This window comes from Trichoderma camerunense, assembly GCF_050948025.1.
Source record: "Trichoderma camerunense strain CBS 138272 chromosome Unknown V8C40scaffold_4, whole genome shotgun sequence".
Lineage (NCBI taxonomy): Eukaryota > Fungi > Ascomycota > Sordariomycetes > Hypocreales > Hypocreaceae > Trichoderma > Trichoderma camerunense.
Genome location: NW_028145366.1, coordinates 1,244,545 through 1,261,021, shown reverse-complemented (window position 1 = coordinate 1,261,021; position 16,477 = coordinate 1,244,545). Strand labels below are relative to the sequence as shown.

At 52.3% G+C, this 16,477-nt stretch overlaps 7 protein-coding genes across 7 annotated transcripts; 3 read left to right on the top strand and 4 right to left on the bottom strand.

Annotated features, from left to right (window-relative positions):
* On the top strand, positions 1–1,961 carry V8C40DRAFT_237599 (Zn(II)2Cys6 transcription factor domain-containing protein). Its single transcript, XM_083214275.1, has 4 exons — positions 1–1,021; positions 1,096–1,224; positions 1,288–1,394; positions 1,482–1,961. The coding sequence occupies exons 1-4, from the start codon at positions 128–130 to the stop codon at positions 1,891–1,893; spliced, it is 1,542 nt and encodes a 513-aa protein (XP_083076333.1). The 5' UTR covers positions 1–127; the 3' UTR covers positions 1,894–1,961.
* Positions 1,437–4,643, bottom strand: V8C40DRAFT_237598 (small subunit rRNA maturation protein TSR1). Its single transcript, XM_083214274.1, has 2 exons — positions 4,413–4,643; positions 1,437–4,345 (listed from the first exon to the last, which is right to left on the bottom strand). Exons 1-2 carry the CDS (start codon positions 4,513–4,515, stop codon positions 2,013–2,015), a joined length of 2,436 nt encoding a protein of 811 aa, XP_083076332.1. The 5' UTR covers positions 4,516–4,643; the 3' UTR covers positions 1,437–2,012.
* A 168-nt stretch (positions 4,644–4,811) lies between these two features.
* V8C40DRAFT_237597 (WD40-repeat-containing domain protein) lies at positions 4,812–6,754 on the top strand. The gene is made up of 3 exons (XM_083214273.1): positions 4,812–5,580; positions 5,640–6,612; positions 6,664–6,754. Exons 1-2 carry the CDS (start codon positions 4,885–4,887, stop codon positions 6,609–6,611), a joined length of 1,668 nt encoding a protein of 555 aa, XP_083076331.1. The 5' UTR covers positions 4,812–4,884; the 3' UTR covers position 6,612; positions 6,664–6,754.
* V8C40DRAFT_237595 (aminoacyl-tRNA hydrolase) lies at positions 6,616–7,899 on the bottom strand. Its single transcript, XM_083214272.1, has 2 exons — positions 7,378–7,899; positions 6,616–7,295 (listed from the first exon to the last, which is right to left on the bottom strand). The coding sequence occupies exons 1-2, from the start codon at positions 7,736–7,738 to the stop codon at positions 6,979–6,981; spliced, it is 678 nt and encodes a 225-aa protein (XP_083076330.1). The 5' UTR covers positions 7,739–7,899; the 3' UTR covers positions 6,616–6,978.
* A 262-nt stretch (positions 7,900–8,161) lies between these two features.
* V8C40DRAFT_237594 (ribosylnicotinamide kinase) lies at positions 8,162–9,231 on the top strand. The gene is made up of 3 exons (XM_083214271.1): positions 8,162–8,342; positions 8,418–8,523; positions 8,616–9,231. Exons 1-3 carry the CDS (start codon positions 8,203–8,205, stop codon positions 9,126–9,128), a joined length of 759 nt encoding a protein of 252 aa, XP_083076329.1. The 5' UTR covers positions 8,162–8,202; the 3' UTR covers positions 9,129–9,231.
* V8C40DRAFT_237592 (uncharacterized protein) lies at positions 9,097–13,807 on the bottom strand. The gene is made up of 4 exons (XM_083214270.1): positions 13,623–13,807; positions 13,313–13,562; positions 10,760–13,225; positions 9,097–10,687 (listed from the first exon to the last, which is right to left on the bottom strand). The coding sequence occupies exons 2-4, from the start codon at positions 13,479–13,481 to the stop codon at positions 9,402–9,404; spliced, it is 3,921 nt and encodes a 1,306-aa protein (XP_083076328.1). The 5' UTR covers positions 13,482–13,562; positions 13,623–13,807; the 3' UTR covers positions 9,097–9,401.
* Positions 13,642–15,179, bottom strand: V8C40DRAFT_161862 (uncharacterized protein). Its single transcript, XM_083211479.1, has one exon. It carries the CDS (start codon positions 14,723–14,725, stop codon positions 13,742–13,744), a length of 984 nt encoding a protein of 327 aa, XP_083076327.1. The 5' UTR covers positions 14,726–15,179; the 3' UTR covers positions 13,642–13,741.
* Between the last annotated feature and the right edge of the window lie 1,298 nt (positions 15,180–16,477).

The following is a 16,477-nucleotide window of genomic DNA, read 5'->3' as shown; positions in this document are numbered from 1 at the left end:
GCGTCTTTGACTAATACCAAGATCCTTCAGAGCGTCCATCGTCGGATTTCCTCTTCCTTTGCCGTGCATCGTATAGCATTTTCTCAAACTAAGATACCGACATTCTAAATCCTGTCAGGAGACAGACATGCCCATATCCCGGAAGAAGACGTGTGTCCAGTGCCGAAAAGCAAAAGCCCGCTGCAGCCTGACTCTCCCACGCTGCACGCGATGTATAGACAAGAGCCTCGCGTGCGACTATGCACGCATGGCCCCCTACTCCGTATTAACTCCTGCTTCTTCTGCTACTAATGCCAACACGCATCCCGGGGATCTGCGTGATGCAGCGGCGGATTTGCGGGTCCTCGCCGCCAGGAACGGACATCACACCCACGGCCTTCCTCCGGGCAGCGCTCACGTCCTGCTAGATTCGCTCGGCATGGTCTCATCGTCCTCATCCACACCTCCTCTCTCATCCGCCGCACCAATGACGGTTCCTGGCCGCTCAGACTGGCCACTTCTGCACGTTGATCTAGGCCCTGATGCCGGCCTCGACGCTTCCGCCATGCCTCCGATTGAACCCTGCCAAAACGTCTTCGGTTTCCTCAACAGCATGACCATGCCGGGCCATGCAGCCCCTGAAGGTGTTGTCCAAGATGAAGACACTCGTCTTCGGAATCCCATCACCGGTTCCGGCACGCAGTCCGACTTTCTCATGCATGACGTGAGGTCCCGGATTCTTACCAAGCGCCGCGGCCTCAATGCCACTACGGTGCTCTCCACGAGGGCGATCCTTGGCCAGGTGTGCGCGTATCCTGCCATGATGGTCAAGGGACCTATTCTTCCTCCATTTATTCATAGCCGGTGCAGTTTAGATGACAGTTTGACACATGATTGCGCAAAGGCTCAAAAGCATAACTGTTTAAGGAGGACGTTGAGTATATGTGCTTCCCTGGTGGGGATGTGGTTGGACAAGACCCCGGTCAACAGTCCGTTTGTGTGGGAGACGATATATAATGAAGTTGCCAGGCTTCAAAAGGAGGTAATTATCTCACAACCCAGAAAGCACACACATCGAAAGGGATTGTAAGGGAAGAGACTTACACCACCTTCCAGCACGAGGCATACGATTCGGAAACATTACTTGAGTCAGTCCAGGCATTGACAGTATACCTTTTACTTCAAGCACAGGATACAGAGACTTTGGCAAAGAACGATGTCAAATTCCTTCTCATCACAATAGGCGTACGCTCATTCTTCATACCAACCATTGAACCCATTATCACCAACGTTAACACCTAAACATAGGAAATTGGCCAGAAAATGCATACAACACTTGGATACAACACGGTACTAGACACCATCGAAACCCCTTTCTGCCGTTCAACCTGGGTCCTCTATGAAAGCTCACGAAGGTTCTTCCCCCTCTTTACTCCCTATCCCATCTCATACCCTTTCCCTCTTCATCCCCCATCAACGCCATGCTCATCTCCACACAACAGAACACTATCCCTCCTCTACGTCATCGAAATGTTCCTCGAAGTCACCCTCCGCCAACACGAAGCCCGCTGCTGCCAATCCTTCGCCAACGCGCCCCTCCCCTGCACCCGCGAGCTCTGGGAAGTCCCCTCCACCTACGAGTGGAGCAAGCGGTACGCCGCCTTCCTCCGCGGCAGGGCCGTCGACAAGATCCTCACCCTGGCAGACTACAAGCTCTCGCACCAGCTGTCGGCAGAGGAGCTCGTCAGCGGGACGGGCACAGGAGAGGGCGGAGGGAGTATTACTCAGGATGTTATAAGGTGGTGTGAGGGGTTGGATCAGTTTGGGACTTTGATTTCGTTGGCGGCGACGTTGGTCAAGTATGAGAATGGACCGTCGATAATAGGGAGTCATGTGTATAATAAGATTGCATAGAAGATGAAGGTCGGAGTAGAGGTTAGAACGGTTCGTAGCAAGGTAATGATTAATGATAAGAAAACCAGTCGTAATATTCATAAACTCTAAAATATGCCATGTTTTTAGTTAAGAACCCATCACTCCATCATGGTATCTTCATCGTGTCCCTGCACCTCCTGAATAGCGCCCGCCTCCAACAATGACCCAGTAGCAGGAACGGCGTGTCTCGGCCAAACTCTCTTATACAAACTAATGCCAACAGAATCTTGGGGATTAATCCGTCCGTCAAACGTCGCCTTGAAGTAACCGTGAGTTCCAAGAGGCTCCTTGATGAAACCACTGCGTCCACGCTTGGTCCACAGCGGCATCGCCTTGAACCACTCCACATCTTCGCGGTTGAAGAACATGTATCGGATGGTGACAATCTTCTTGTGGATGTGGTACGGGTGGCCTGCCAGGATGACACGCTTGGCGACAACACGGCTTGTCGAAGGTGGGAGGGCTGTACCTGTGGCAATCAATGACATGCCACCAGCCGAAGTATCTTCCTCAGCACCCTCACTAGGAGCTGTTCGCTTGAAGAACAGTACCGGGACAGCACCCCATGTGATTGGTCCCATAAAGGTGGCGATGGCCGACTGGCCGGGGTGGAGGTATCGGCAGTACTTGTGCACGTCGTTTGGCGTCGAGCCAGACTGTGAGAACAGAGGCTTGATAACCATGCGTCGAGCGCCACACTGGGCAATCAGCTCCTCCTTGGATTTGATGGAAGAAGTCTGATCAGCGCTGAGGTTGATCAGGTAGTTGATAGCAGTCTTCTTGTTCTCGTGCCGTAGCAGGGAAACAAGGGTGACTGGGGAGCTGGGCTTGTAAGAGTTAGCCGCAGAAGCAGGCATGCCCTTGATGTAGATGTGCACGCGGGTGCCAGGTTGAACTCCTCCAACCAGAGCTTCACGTGTAGCCCTTGATCGCGAGGCGTTGTAGTCGGGAACCTGTAGAAGGCGACGCCATTCCTCCGGCTCGTGAGCTCGATCCTCGTCCTCTTGCCAGGGACTGGTTCGGAGGCTCTTTAGACCACGATATCTGGCTAGTCTTTCTCTGGCCAGAACATTGGGGTGAAGTTCAATTTCATCGGGGAACTCCTTGTCATCCTCCACCTCGTCTCGCTTTCGTGCTCGGAACTGCTCCAGCTGTGCAGCATCTTCTTCCTCATCCGGCTCCATCATCTCAGATTGAGGGTACTCCGAAGGACCAGCCTCCGTAGGCTCGGGCTGAGCAAAGCCCTCCATACCGTCTTCAGGTCTCGCTTCCTCCTCTTCATCGTTTTCATCATCCATCTCCATATCTTCCATATCAGAGCCCGAATCCGACACATCATCCAAGTACCAAGCTGACTGGTACTTTGAGGTTCCCTTTGGAACTTTCTTGGTCCCAGCTGTCGCCTCATCTTCCTCATCTGAGAAGTAGTGGTGCTCATCCAGCAATACACCCTTCTTTTCCGAAGGCGCAACTGACATGGCGGCATCATCTTCGGCATCCATCATGACGTCTTCGGGAGCAAGGTCGTTCAAGTCATCACGGTCGTCAGAAGGCTCTTCCAAGACTTTCTCTTCCTCAGCCTCCATTGTTACCTCCTCACCCTTCTTCTTGATGTGTTTAGGAAGAGGAGCAGCAACAATCTTTTCAATTTGATAGGTACCCCAGTCGCCAACCTGAATAAGTCGATCCGCCTTCAGGCCTTTACCTCTAACCACTCCGGTAATGACTGTAGATTCCGAGTCGTTTGAAGCAAACTTGATGTCTTCGGCCAGCATCCAGCTCCTCTCGTCCCTCCACCTGATGCCCTTGGGGGTTGTGCTGCACAGAGATCGCATGAGATTGGCACAGTCCTGTCTGTTATCGACACTGTAGAGTTTCTCTTGCTCGGGGTGGAAATGCGTAATGAAAGACTTGAGCGAGCCCATGATGCCAGGCCTCTGCTTCGCAGGTTCAATTTTGTCGAGACCCTGAACCATTGTGAACAATGTTGTCAAGCCCTGGCTCTCGACGCTTCGAAGAATGAGTTCTCCTAGTTGGTCAACCTCAACAGAGGCAGAGAGGACGAGGACGACGAAATCGGCGGCGCTGGCGGCATCCAAGCAGGCAGTGAGGTCTCTCTCAAGGGCAACATATTGCAGCTTCTGCTTGAAACGATCAATCGGCACCTGGAAGTTGTTGCTGCTGAGATCGGTTTCGATATCGAGGCTGCTGTTGAGCGACTGAATAGCTGCCTTGGCGTCGCCATCAGAGCACAAGGGGATAACTGCAACAATTCTTGGGGCAGCGTCCTTTCCAGAAAAGATGGAAGTCTCCTTCAGGTGCTCCTTGTGCTTGATAAGACGAGTCTGCTTCGCCTGGTTTCGTCGGTCGAACTTGGACATGACTTGCTGGTGGGGAGTCTTGCGCGATCCTTTTTCGTTAGGAACTCGGCCTAGATGTCTCAATGTTAGGTATATATTCAACTTGGGACTATGATTCACACAAATGCGCAATCGAACCTTTTGCGCGATCCCTCAGCTCATGCTTGGACGCAGCCTTTGATTTGAACGGCTTGTTGGTGACTTTCGTCGTGGGCCGGTGCGAGTGCACGGCAGCAGACATTTTCCCGTCGCCACCAGCCTTGAACCGAAAAGGTAACGATGCCAGTTTGTAATTCGTGAGATCAATTTCCGTTCTCTCAAAATTGAGGCCCTGGATATTTTGTATTTGCACTGGGCGCAAGACAATGCAGAATCGCTGCGATGGTGGGGTTTTCGGTTATCAAGAATTTTTTGTTGTGGCACATTATCGATAAGCGCGGTGGGCCGGCAGATCAGGGCCCTGCCAATGGCGACGCTGCGATAGGCCGCGCCAAAGCCTGGGCGGTGGAAATTTTGTCTGCTGCAACTTTGATACCAGTTATTTTCTACGAGTCGCCCAGCGTCCGATTCTCGAGTTTACGAAAATCGCCAGAAATTCTACACCGGCGAAATGAGTGCGGACACAGATGTCAAGAGAGTGCCCACAGCGCCAACGGCGCGGAAAAGCGAGGCAATCATCACTCAGAAGCCTCGGACAGACATTGCAACCCGCGCCGAGAGAGAAAAGGCCCGACGGATGCGAGAAGCAAACCAAGCCTACGGCCGAGGCAAAGGGATCAACACCAAGCAGATTAAGGACAAGAAACTGCGAAGAAATCTAAAAGAGCTAGAGAACAAGTATCAGAATGCGACGCTGAAAGCAAAAGATGCCGAGATCCTGTTGGAGAACACGCCCGGATTCCTCGAGGCCGAAGGAGAGCTGGAACGAACCTACAATGTCAAGCAAGGCGACATTGTGGCCAATGTGGCAGTCGAGACGGCGCAGAAGCGATTCGAACTCAACCTAGACCAGTTGGGACCTTATGTATGCGATTACTCAAGAAACGGACGAGAGCTGCTGATCGGTGGCCGAAAGGGCCATGTCGCGACAATGGACTGGCGAGAAGGCAAGCTGGGATGCGAGATTCAACTGGGAGAGACAGTCAGAGACGTGAAATGGCTGCACAACAACCAATTCTTTGCGGTAGCGCAGAAGAAGTACGTCTACATCTACGACCGCAACGGTGTCGAGCTGCATTGCCTACGGAAGCACTCCGAGGTCACACATATGGAGTTTCTCCCATACCACTTTCTCTTGGCCACAATGGTAGGACTTCTACATGCCTCTAATGTCAAATTGTACGACTTGCTAACACGATTGACTAGAACACTGGTGGTGTTCTGAAATACCAAGATACCTCAACCGGTCAAGTCGTCGCCGAGATCCCATCCCGCCTCGGTCCTCCCACCGCATTCACCCACAACCCCTACAACGCCATCATACACGCCGGCCACCAGAACGGCACAGTCACCCTGTGGTCACCAAACTCGGCTGAACCAGTCGTCAAGCTATTAGCACACCGAGGCCCCGTACGGTCCGTCGCCGTCGATCGAGAAGGTCGATACATGGTCTCCGCAGGCCAAGATGCGCGCATGGCAATCTGGGACATTCGAATGTTCAAGGAAGTCAACACCTACTCAACATACACACCCGCATCCTCCGTCGCCATCTCAGACACGGGCCTCACGGCCGTCGGCTGGGGCACCTCGACGACCATCTGGAAGGGCCTCTTCAACAAGAACGCCGCCGAGCAGGAGCGCGTACGGCACCCGTACATGAAATGGGGCCGCGAGGGTAAAGCCGTCGAGCGCGTCCGCTGGTGCCCCTTCGAAGACGTCCTCGGCATCAGCCACGACAAGGGCTTCTCGTCCATCATCGTCCCCGGCGCCGGCGAGGCCAACTTTGACGCCTTCGAGGCCAACCCCTTCGAGACCGCCAAGCAGCGCCAGGAGACCGAGGTCAAGGGCCTGCTCAACAAGCTCTCGCCCGAGATGATTGCCCTCGACCCCAACTTCATCGGCAACATCGACCTGCGGTCCGACGCCCAGCGCAAGGCCGAGAAGGACCTCGACGCCAAGCCCGTCGACGTCGCGGAGGAGATTCGCAACCGGGCGAGAGGAAAGAATGGCGCGCTGAAGAAGTATCTACGCAAGCAGCGCAAGAGGAACATTATCGACGAGAAGAGGCTGCGGGTGGACGAGCTGTGGAAGGAACAGCAGAAGAAGAACGACAAGAAGCGCAAGGAGGTGGAGGAGGATCTGGGACCGGCCTTGTCACGGTTTGCCAAGAAGGAGTAATGTATGGAATAGTGACAGGTAGATATCAAAACGTATATACTAATACCCATAGCATGACCGATACCACCTTGTCTTGGTACATAGCAGTGCTCCTAAGGTTGTCGCTATGTGTGTCCATCTGGCTATCGTGTTGTAAAAAAAGCATCAAAACGTCCATTTCTATAATTTTTCTGTTCCCAATGTGCCATTTTATAAACTCGCTCATGTCCCATACAAGCAGCATAGCATCCTACTCTAGCCCAAATGCGAGCCATCACCTAGACGCCGTCCATTCAGCCAGCCTATATATGTATATATAGGAGTTATATATAGGCTTACTCCAACGAATGGTATTATTATATCAATCTTGACACCCTCGTTGATTTCCTCACAGCAGCTTAAGGTCCCCCGTCACCTTGTCCACCAAGCTCTTTGGCCCCGGTCCAACGCCCAGAACCGTCATGCTGCCCGCCTCGATCTGTGTCCGTCCAGCATCCTGGATAACCTCAGCCGTGAGTCCCATGGCACGAGCCTTGCCTCGCAATTCCAGCATCTCAGCCTGGCCCTTGATCTGTACAGCAATCTTGGCCTGACCGAACCTTTCCCATCGAGCGAGCACCTTGCGTTCGGCAGAGGCCGGATCGGCACGAGCGAGGGCCTTGTAGCAGGCAAGTGCAGCGTGTGAGCATTGAGCAGCGATTTTGCCTATTTGTTCAAGTTCAGTTAGTTCTCTTCGTCAACTGCAAGCACCCGCACCCAACATCCAAGGAGGGAGACCAAAACACACCCTTTGTCATGCCCAGATCCGTCCGCACCACCAACACCAGTTTACACTCCTCACTACTCTCCAGCATCATATTCTTCTTCTCCGCAACGCCTGTATCCTCTTGTTTGAGGCCCTGTCTCCGATCCGCATCGAAACCATTGGCCCAGTTCGGCGCATGGTCCAACAATGTGTCGTCCTCGTCCACGTCACTCTCCTCGCTCTCGACCGGGTCGTTGAGGTATCTCCGGCGCTCCTCCGCCAGGGCGGGCGAGATGAGGTACCCTCTTGCGGTGTACATGCCAAACATGTAGCCGGTGATGAGGCTGGCGAGGGCAGTGGTGAGGATGATGCCCGTCTGCTGGGCCTGTTCATGGGAAGCCATGGCGGCTGATGTTTCGGTTTATTCGGGTGGCTGATGCAATACAACGGGGAATTGCGTGGTAGAAGGTAACAATGAGTAACTGGAGGCGGAAGTGCGAGGTGAAATCTGAGGCGGTGATGGTGACGATGCTCAGGAGAAGTTGTAAGAGATGGAAACAATTGCTGCGTCATGTATTGAAAGCTTCCAGTCGCAGCGGCAGAAAAAAGCACATGCCCCGCCTACACTATCAATGCCCTGTAACTCATCGGATTCCGGCGATCTGCCCGCCCTGAAGAACCCCCTCCAACCCCCACCCTCAGCCCGCTAAACCCGGACTTCGAACCGCTAAAAACGCAGCCGCCGTATCAGTGCGAGTGAGTAATACGGCAACACTCCCAGCTTGGTATAAATCCATTCACAACTCCCACAACCTCGTCTTATCAACACCAACACTAACAATCTCGCATCGCCAAAAGCCTCACTCAATGGCAGACAAAAAGGCCCTCATCGTGGCCCTCTCCGGCTGCTCCTCCAGCGGCAAGACAACCCTCGCACGCCTCCTCCGCGACATCTTCCCCAGCACTTTTATCCTGCACGAAGATGACTTTTACAGGCCCGAGACTGAGTGAGTGAAAGATCCCTCACAACTCCTTGAGTGAAAACCCTCCAAGAGAAGACTAACACTGCCAAATAATTCAAGACTCCCCATGAAAGAAGGCCTGCTCGACTGGGACTGTCCCGAATCCATCGACATCCCCGCCATGGCCGACGCTCTCTCTTATATCCGCCAACACGCCGCTTTTCCCGTAAACTCATATCCCTCCCTCATCACCTCATAGAAAACCCCAATAACTCACAAAGAAGATCTAACTAACTAACTCAACTTACTCCTCTCAAGCCAACCCTCGACTCCTACCAAGACAAAAACTCCGTCGGCCAATGCCCCGTCCCAGACACCACAATCTCCGCCCTCAAACAAAAAGTCTCCTCCCACCTCTCCTCCACCAACCACCCCCTAACCACATCCGCCCTGCATCTCTGCTTCCTAGACGGCTTCCTCCTCTACCCCCCCTCCATGGCCGCCATCCAACCCCATCTCGACGTAAAAGTCTTTCTGCGGGCTTCTTACGAGCAGGCTAAAGCCCGTCGTGAGGCTAGAGACGGATACGTCACGCTCGAGGGCTTCTGGGCTGATCCCCCGGGCTACGTCGACAAGATCGTCTGGCCGAATTACGTGGCGGAGCATTCTTGGATGTTTGAGGACGGGGATGTGGAGGGAAAGTATAGGACTGATGTGCTTGAGCGAGAGACAATCAGGGTGCCGGATGGAGGGCCCTTGGACGGCGACATGGACACGATTTTGGCATGGTTGGTAGATCTGCTACTAGAAGAGTTGGATAAGCACGCTTAGAATAAAAGACGAGAATAAAAAGTGTTTCTCTGTTCATTCTTGCATTTGTTCTGAAAAATGGCTCAAAAGCCCGAGCACCGCTCTAGAAGTAAAACACAGTCTGATCTATCAAACTCTTTCATCAAAAACGAATCTCAAAATCCCAACACGGAGACTGACAAAATCAGTGTCTCTCAATGCCCTTTTATATATCCCAAAACCACGCAATGCTCATTCAACATCATTCACGCAGTGTCGTCAAAAACATGCTCATCATCATCATCATCATCATCATCACTCACCCATCTCAACATCTCCCTCCCCATTCCTCTTCTCCCGCTCCAAAATCTTCATCGCCTCCGTCGCAGCCTTCGTCTTCACCTCCTCCTTATTGATCCCTCCCCGAACCGCCACAACCTCCCTCTTCCCAACAAGGACCTTGCAAAAGAACTCCTTCTCAGCCGCATTCTGGTCGCTCTCCCTCATATCAAGCTCATACGTGACCGTCTCCGTATTCGCCCACTTGCCCAGCTCCTCCTTAGGATGCTGCACATGGACTTCATCTCGAAGCAACCGGTCCAAGTATTTCAAAAGCCCAAACCGATCAGTAATGGCCTTGCACTCATCCATCGACCCGGAGTCAACCCACACGGCACCGAGAATCGCCTCAAACACATCAGAGAAAAACTTTTTTGGATTCAGCGCAGCTAGGAGCGCCCAGGGGTAATGCGTGCCATTCTCCATGGCGTCGAGAATCTCCTCTCTCAAGGCCGCATGTCGCTTCATCGTTTCCTTGCGCTCAACCACAATAGGCTCCGAGTTTTGTCGCATATAACTCCACAAATAAGAAGTTGTCTCTACGGTTTTCACATTGCCGTCTTCTCCCACGGTAGGTTCTGTCGACTTCAAGCCGTGCTCCATGGTCATAAAGGCCAGGAAGTCGCCATTCACCATGCCCGTCTTGAGTGTATGCATCCTGAAATGGGGCAGTTCCGGCTTGACATCAAACAGCTTCGTTACAATGACGTTGTCTAAAATGGCATCTCCAATGAATTCGAGTCTTTCGAACGATCGCTTGCCCATTTCTGCCGCAAATGAAGCATGCGTCAAAGCCTCGATCAAAAGGGCTTTTTTCTTAAACGAGTATCCAATCAGCCTCTCCACTGGCTCCAAAGTTGGCGGAAGTGGTTCGCCCTCTGTCACTCTGTCGAACATAATATGCCTATCTTCTTCCACACTTGTCCAATTGGTTTCAGGGAGAAACGTGGAGAGGCATTTGACCGCTTTGTGAAGGCCTCCTTTGAGGCCGCCATCGAGACTTCCGTCTATATATGAGACTCCTATGAGTGCCTCAACCATGTCTGCGAGTGTCTTTGTCGATACTTTTCTATTCGCTATAGCCTCGGTTTCTTCTTCCTGAAGAATTGCGTCCAAGTATAGCGGACGCCATTTTTGGCCCGTAAAGGGCTTGGTAATGAGGAATCTAGGCAGTCTATAATTAATGGCCGTCTTGTAAAGTCTAGAGTTGGAAATGAGCCTGTCCCGCTTGTGCGAGAGGTAGCCCTCGGGGTAATCGGGATCTAAGTAGCATCAGTATGGTCAGCAGAAGATCTAAACAAAGGTTGTATATGCATGCAGCAATGATCACTTACACTGAGCAGCGACACGAATGCAGGTGAAGAACTTGAGTATAGAATCGCCCAAAAACTCCACTCTCTCGTAATTCACCGGTTCAGCAGCACTTCGCGCGCTTAGAGCCTCCCTGACCAGCTCCAGATTCTTGATATCAACATCCCAGAGAACAGTTTTGGCCAGCTCCTTGGCCATGATCATGATGCCGAGCTCGTGGATGATGGTAGGAATCATCATGCCAAACTGCGCATGCTTCGCCGGGATCGTGTCGACCGTCGCCCATTGCGATGGATACACTCGCGAATATGGCCTGCTGCTCGCCTGCTCCTTGGTAGGGTCTCCGTGAAGGCGGTGCAAGAAATCCGTTCTCCGCGTCCACTTGTTGAGCACGAGATAGGGGACGTCTTCCGGTGCCTTTTCGTATTCGTAGAATGCATGTTGCACTTGGGTTATGGCGGGTTTGAATCCAACGGTATCCTTGTATGTGTAAGGAGACTTTGTATTATCTCGGATGAGGTACTGGCCCTCTTTTACGCCCTCCTTTTCCGGATCGTATGTCATCTCGCCGATTTGATGCATCGACAAGGATTCTCCCTTTGCCCAAACCCGGATAACGTGCTCAACTGGCTCAATTGGCCACCGATGTCCAAAATGGAGCGCCAGCAGAGTGGACGTCTGATCTGGAAGATCCGTAATTTTGTCATGCGGGACGGGAGTTCCAGCAGAAAGCCGCAGCTCCATCTTGTGGCTGCGGTCGAGATACATCTGCAGAGGCTGGGGCTGGTTAATCTGGACGGGCAGCAAAACCTCATACTCGCTCGCCACTTGTCCATCCTCGTCAATGCAAGAAAGAGAGTAGAGCCACTTGTCACTAGATTCGTTGCGCCACTCCTTAGCAACGTGGTGCCATGGCTTCATAATCGGCTCAACGAGCACTTCAGACGCTCGAGCATCGATGCTACCCATGTCGCTGGCCTTGAAGGGCTGCAAATTATCATTCACAAGCTCGGCATCAAACAGAGCGCGATAGGCCTGGTAAGCCGCATCCTTTGTAGCATTCTTCTCGGATTGCCACGCAGACGCACTGCTATGCTTCCTCAGACTCGTTGGTAAGTACGGTGGAAGCAGCACGGTGCAACGCAGGTCCTTGGAATCAGGCTCTTGATGGATGATGTAGTCTGGCCGGCTGTCGACAAATTCACCCGGAGACAAGACTCTGCAGAAATGCTCAAGATGAGCCTTAGCATTGTCAAAGTCGAGCCTCGCTTCAGTGGACGGCACAATGAAGAAGATGTCGGCCGGGTTTTCCGAGGCCTCCTCCAACTGACTGAGCTCGCGGAACTCTCTTTGCTCATCGTCAAACAGTTTCTTTATCTCTTCTTCTTTCTCTTCCCACTTCCGAAGAGCAGGATTGGCCTGTTCAAAGAAAATGACGAGTCTTGAGTCCTTCTTCCGAGCCCTACCACGTCTTTGAATAAACGACTTTGAAGTCGTCGGGGTATCAAAGCAGATGACAAGGTTGCAAGCAGGCACATCAATGCCCTCTTCCAAAACTGACGTTGCAATGAGGAGGTTAATCTTGCCCTGGCGAAAGCTCAGCAGATCCTTATAATCGGCCTTGTCGCCAAATTCATATACGGCCTTGCGTCGTGTAGCATAGGCCGAGGTTCCAACCATGGTCCCGATTTTGTATTTGGCCCTGATGGCCTGGTTTATATTCAGGATCTCGTAGAGCATCGTCACCATGACGCGCTCCTCGACAAATATGATGCCCACGTTGTGTTCTTGTGTGGATAGAAGCTCGGACAAGAGCCGGCCTACTTTGTCGGAAATGTCATCAAATGTCTGCGGCATCTCGGGAGGGCGTTGGACTTTGACTCGGTGATAGACTTGGGCCAAGTACTTCTTTTCCGCGTCCATCCACCACTGGCCGGCGAGGTCACGGTCTCCTTCGACTTTGTTAAGATGAGCCGATATGGCCTTCCAGATGTAGAGATCAGCAGCCCAGGGGCCAAGCTGTTTGCATATTTCTTTCGACCGAGAGCAGAATGACTTCATCTGGTTCTGCGTGTAGGTGTCGTACTTTTCAATGGCCTCGGCCAGCTTACGCTTGTTCTTATCCGTGGGGTCACGTAAGAGCTGATGTATGTAGGGATCTTCTCTTATGTCTAGATCAAGATATACTTGATTCAGGACGCGCATTGTGGGAGTCATATCTTCTGGGCCATCTGGGCGAGGATTGTAGATGACGTGCGATATGGTCGGTCTTTTGACACATTTGAGAAGTTCGTCACGGTGGAGAGTAGGCGAGATGCATCTCGCATCCAGCAGTATCTCCAGAGCCTCAAGGCCCTCTTTTTCAGACTGAATACTTGGGGTTGCTGTCAAACCCAAGATGGATGGAACACTTTGACCAGTTTGCTTGCGTGGATGGTAGTGATTCGTCATGACCTTGCCGCCAGGGTTTTTGCCAACGCAGTTGTGGGCTAGATGGATCAAGGAGGCAGTGTCAGCAGATGGAACTATGCCACAACTATTTTTCTTCTACAAGTGCGTGCAGCATAAAATCTCACCTTCGTCAAATACAATCAGCGCCAGATGATTCATGGTAATATACGCATGGTCAAGAGCATCTAGCAAGATCTGAGGCGTCGATATGACAACTCGAGCTGTATCCAAGAGGGTACTCCAGATATCCGGACCCCAAGCATTGATATTGGACGCCCCAGCCAGCATCATCATAGACACGGTAGGGATGTGTAGCTTGAGTACGTCATGTTGCTGAGAACACAGCGAGATTGTTGGCGCGATAAACCATATGATCTATTAACGAGGAGCTTCCGTTAGTGCTTCCTTCGTGTCCGTTTACAAGGGGCGGCTCACCTGTTTCGGATCGCAAGTTTCTAGTTCTTTTTTGATACGAAGAATAGCCCTATTAGAAATCCCCAGGTCAGCATGAGCCTGGACTGAGCAGCACAAAGCAAGGGATGCCGACGATACCCTCAGTGACGTGCAGACGCCACACAAGGGGGGGCATGCGACTTACACCTGAGTTTTGCCACTTCCTGTATCCATCTACACGGTACACACACCCCTTTGGTCAATGGACATTGTCTCAAGCCAAACAATAACATCAAGAGGGAGGCAAAAAAACATACAGCCACAATCACATTTCGCTCGAGGCTCTGCTCGAGCATCTCAATCTGATACGCTCTAGACGCCATTATTCCTGTCTGCTCGCCATCTTCACCCAGTGGTGCTGCCTGGGAGCCTGAGGACACGCCATCTGGAGCGGACGGAGGCTCCCTGATATCGAATCCGGGCCCGGGAGCCTCGTCCATGGCAACGCCATCCCCAGCATCAGCAGCAGCATCAGCAGCCTCCGTGTTAGTGCCTGCCCACCTCTCGACGCTCGGGCTAGTCACCTCGGGATCCAGGGGTGCCAGCGAGGCCCCAGAAGAGCTTGAGGATCTGGACACGGCGGCCCATTGTGCTTGAGCTCGTGCTTGTGCGTCTGCGTCTGCGTCTGCGTCCGCGTCTGGATCTGGATTTGGACAGGACCGCCGCAGCACGTCACCAGGCGACAGGCCCGGAGCAGATCCCGGAGCAGGGCTCGAGCTGCCGGATTGCACGCCAGCCGCCGCTAGTTCCCCAGTCACCCGCCACATGGGACGGCGGTAGTTTGGCGCTCCCGCTGCGGCCCTGGAAGTGTGACTCAGGCAGCGAGCCCAGGATGGCAGCCTGACGTGTCTGGCAGACGCAAAGGCGGAGCCGTACAAAAGGCGGTCTCGCCGCTGGGGCTGGGATGATGGGAAGGGGAAACGGCCGCTTGTCCTTGATCTCGTCCTCGACAGGATCCCGGCTCGACGGCGGCGACGCTGGTTGCGGGGTTGCCTCGGGCTCGACCTCGACCTCGACTCGGACGGGGCAGAAGCAGAAGCAGAAGCAGATGGGGCTGCTGGATACGGCAATGGAGATGGACTCATGCCAGCCCTTGCAAAGGACGGGATTTTCGTATGACTGGGACTGGAGCTAAAGCTAAGACTTTAGCCAGGGCTGCTGGTAAGGTAGGTAAGCTTAATTAGCATCGATGGGCCCAAAAGCAGAAGCAGAGAGACGCGGCGTCAACAGCTGAGGCGTCACGGTTCGTGGTTGCAAGCAGCTTGTCCCGCAAGTGGGACACAGCGCCGTTCTGTCCTGCTGTTGGCTGCTGGCCTCTTTTCCCGACAGTCGGCACAAAGGTGTAAGAGGAGGAGACGCAATTGGGTGACGTGGGGGAGTCGATGTGTGTGTCTCCTTTGGGGGTAACATGACGACGTCGAATCAGCTTCAAGGACTTTTGGTGGTAGCAGACAAACAAAATGTTACCAAAATTCAGTTTCGATGATTGCAAATACTACTAGTAAATCACGATCTGCTTTCAAATTCTCTTCACAAAGGTGCACACATCACAGTCACATAGGGTAGGGACGCTTAGACGGTGGGACAAGAAGCCACGCAAGGCTCCGCATCTAAGTTCAAGTTTTCTTGTAAGTCCGATACTTGATAATACATACCTCCGAGAGCATACGACTCAACTGACGTTGCTCAAGTTGGCAGCTAAACACAAAACCTCTCAATCTAATGCCCAAATCTGATGCTAAAAACCACGTATTCATTTCGGAAACAAAATACCAGTGCCGAATAATAACATGGCAGCATACGAGCCCAGATAAAATCTCAGTCGCTTCGGATCAAGCATGCCGATACTTCGGAGAGTTTAGGGAACGCACATTTACATCCAATCATGATGGCTACGGTTCGTATCCAGTATTACAGTCCCTATTCTTAGTAACCATTTACAAAGAACCATGACACTGCAAAGCCAAATACCGGTTCATGTTCCTTGTTCTTACTGCTACTATGCTTGTCCCAGTCCCACGAGCGCTGCTTGCTTCCCAACTCGGCAATTTGTCTCTCATTGGCAAGTATACGAAATAGACCAGGGTGGCCCTCATAAGGCTTCAATTACCCGGTAAACGCGTTATGGTCACAAGGGCACGGCAAACTTTTGCGATAATTTTTTGTTTTCTCCTTTCCAAAGGGCTCCACGGAACCCACGGAGGAATTGGTCTGGAAGGATTCGGCTAGGCATCTAGGTACAATCCGATGCGTGTATTATTTCGGAGGCTACCGCCTACCAAGGTTCACGGCGATCATCATGACCGAATAGACGTCGTCGTATGCCGGAGCCTAAAAGATGAAACCTCCTGCACCAACGCAATCTCGGCCGAATTGACAAGGCGCCGACAGTAAAGATTTGTTTTAGGCTCGTTTAAAACAAGGAAACGAGAAAACAAAAAGTGCTGCCTTGCATGTAATATCCTTGCATGTACAATAATATCAGCTCGCCGTAATCAAAACCTCGAGATGCCCCGATATGACAAGCCACACACCGGCAATTCCCACACAACACAGATCGGGACTTGTTTCGACCCACCATCGCGGATCTCGCTGGACGGTCAAGTCCGCACAAGGAACTTTTGTCCAATTTCCCATTTACACCTTGGGAGTCATACATATGAAGAGTCACAAGAAAGTGTGATGTGGCTTAGACGTCAAGTGCTAGCTAGTTTAACAACTTACACACACGTTAATTTGTGCACGATGGAGTTTGTTCTCTCAAAAGGGGAGCGTATTCTTGCCCCCAACTTGCAAGCAAGTCCCAAAACGAACAAACTTGCCCCAGAAAAAACATC

Bases quoted from the DNA above. Each gene is read 5' to 3' on its own strand.
- V8C40DRAFT_237599 (XM_083214275.1), top strand. From the start codon at position 128: ATGCCCATATCCCGGAAGAAGACGTGTGTCCAGTGCCGAAAAGCAAAA. The intron at 1,022-1,095 runs GTAATTATCTCA...ACCACCTTCCAG, and splicing joins TTGCCAGGCTTCAAAAGGAG to CACGAGGCATACGATTCGGA. The intron at 1,395-1,481 runs GTTCTTCCCCCT...TCCACACAACAG, and splicing joins CTCTATGAAAGCTCACGAAG to AACACTATCCCTCCTCTACG.
- V8C40DRAFT_237598 (XM_083214274.1), bottom strand. From the start codon at position 4,515: ATGTCTGCTGCCGTGCACTCGCACCGGCCCACGACGAAAGTCACCAAC. The intron at 4,346-4,412 runs GTTCGATTGCGC...TGAGACATCTAG, and splicing joins GCTGAGGGATCGCGCAAAAG to GCCGAGTTCCTAACGAAAAA.
- V8C40DRAFT_237597 (XM_083214273.1), top strand. From the start codon at position 4,885: ATGAGTGCGGACACAGATGTCAAGAGAGTGCCCACAGCGCCAACGGCG. The intron at 5,581-5,639 runs GTAGGACTTCTA...ACGATTGACTAG, and splicing joins ACTTTCTCTTGGCCACAATG to AACACTGGTGGTGTTCTGAA.
- V8C40DRAFT_237595 (XM_083214272.1), bottom strand. From the start codon at position 7,738: ATGGCTTCCCATGAACAGGCCCAGCAGACGGGCATCATCCTCACCACT. The intron at 7,296-7,377 runs GTGTGTTTTGGT...TTGAACAAATAG, and splicing joins GGATCTGGGCATGACAAAGG to GCAAAATCGCTGCTCAATGC.
- V8C40DRAFT_237594 (XM_083214271.1), top strand. From the start codon at position 8,203: ATGGCAGACAAAAAGGCCCTCATCGTGGCCCTCTCCGGCTGCTCCTCC. The intron at 8,343-8,417 runs GTGAGTGAAAGA...AAATAATTCAAG, and splicing joins TTTTACAGGCCCGAGACTGA to ACTCCCCATGAAAGAAGGCC. The intron at 8,524-8,615 runs GTAAACTCATAT...ACTCCTCTCAAG, and splicing joins GCCAACACGCCGCTTTTCCC to CCAACCCTCGACTCCTACCA.
- V8C40DRAFT_237592 (XM_083214270.1), bottom strand. From the start codon at position 13,481: ATGATGATGCTGGCTGGGGCGTCCAATATCAATGCTTGGGGTCCGGAT. The intron at 13,226-13,312 runs GTGAGATTTTAT...TGATCCATCTAG, and splicing joins GCTGATTGTATTTGACGAAG to CCCACAACTGCGTTGGCAAA. The intron at 10,688-10,759 runs GTAAGTGATCAT...GATGCTACTTAG, and splicing joins CATTCGTGTCGCTGCTCAGT to ATCCCGATTACCCCGAGGGC.
- V8C40DRAFT_161862 (XM_083211479.1), bottom strand. From the start codon at position 14,725: ATGAGTCCATCTCCATTGCCGTATCCAGCAGCCCCATCTGCTTCTGCT.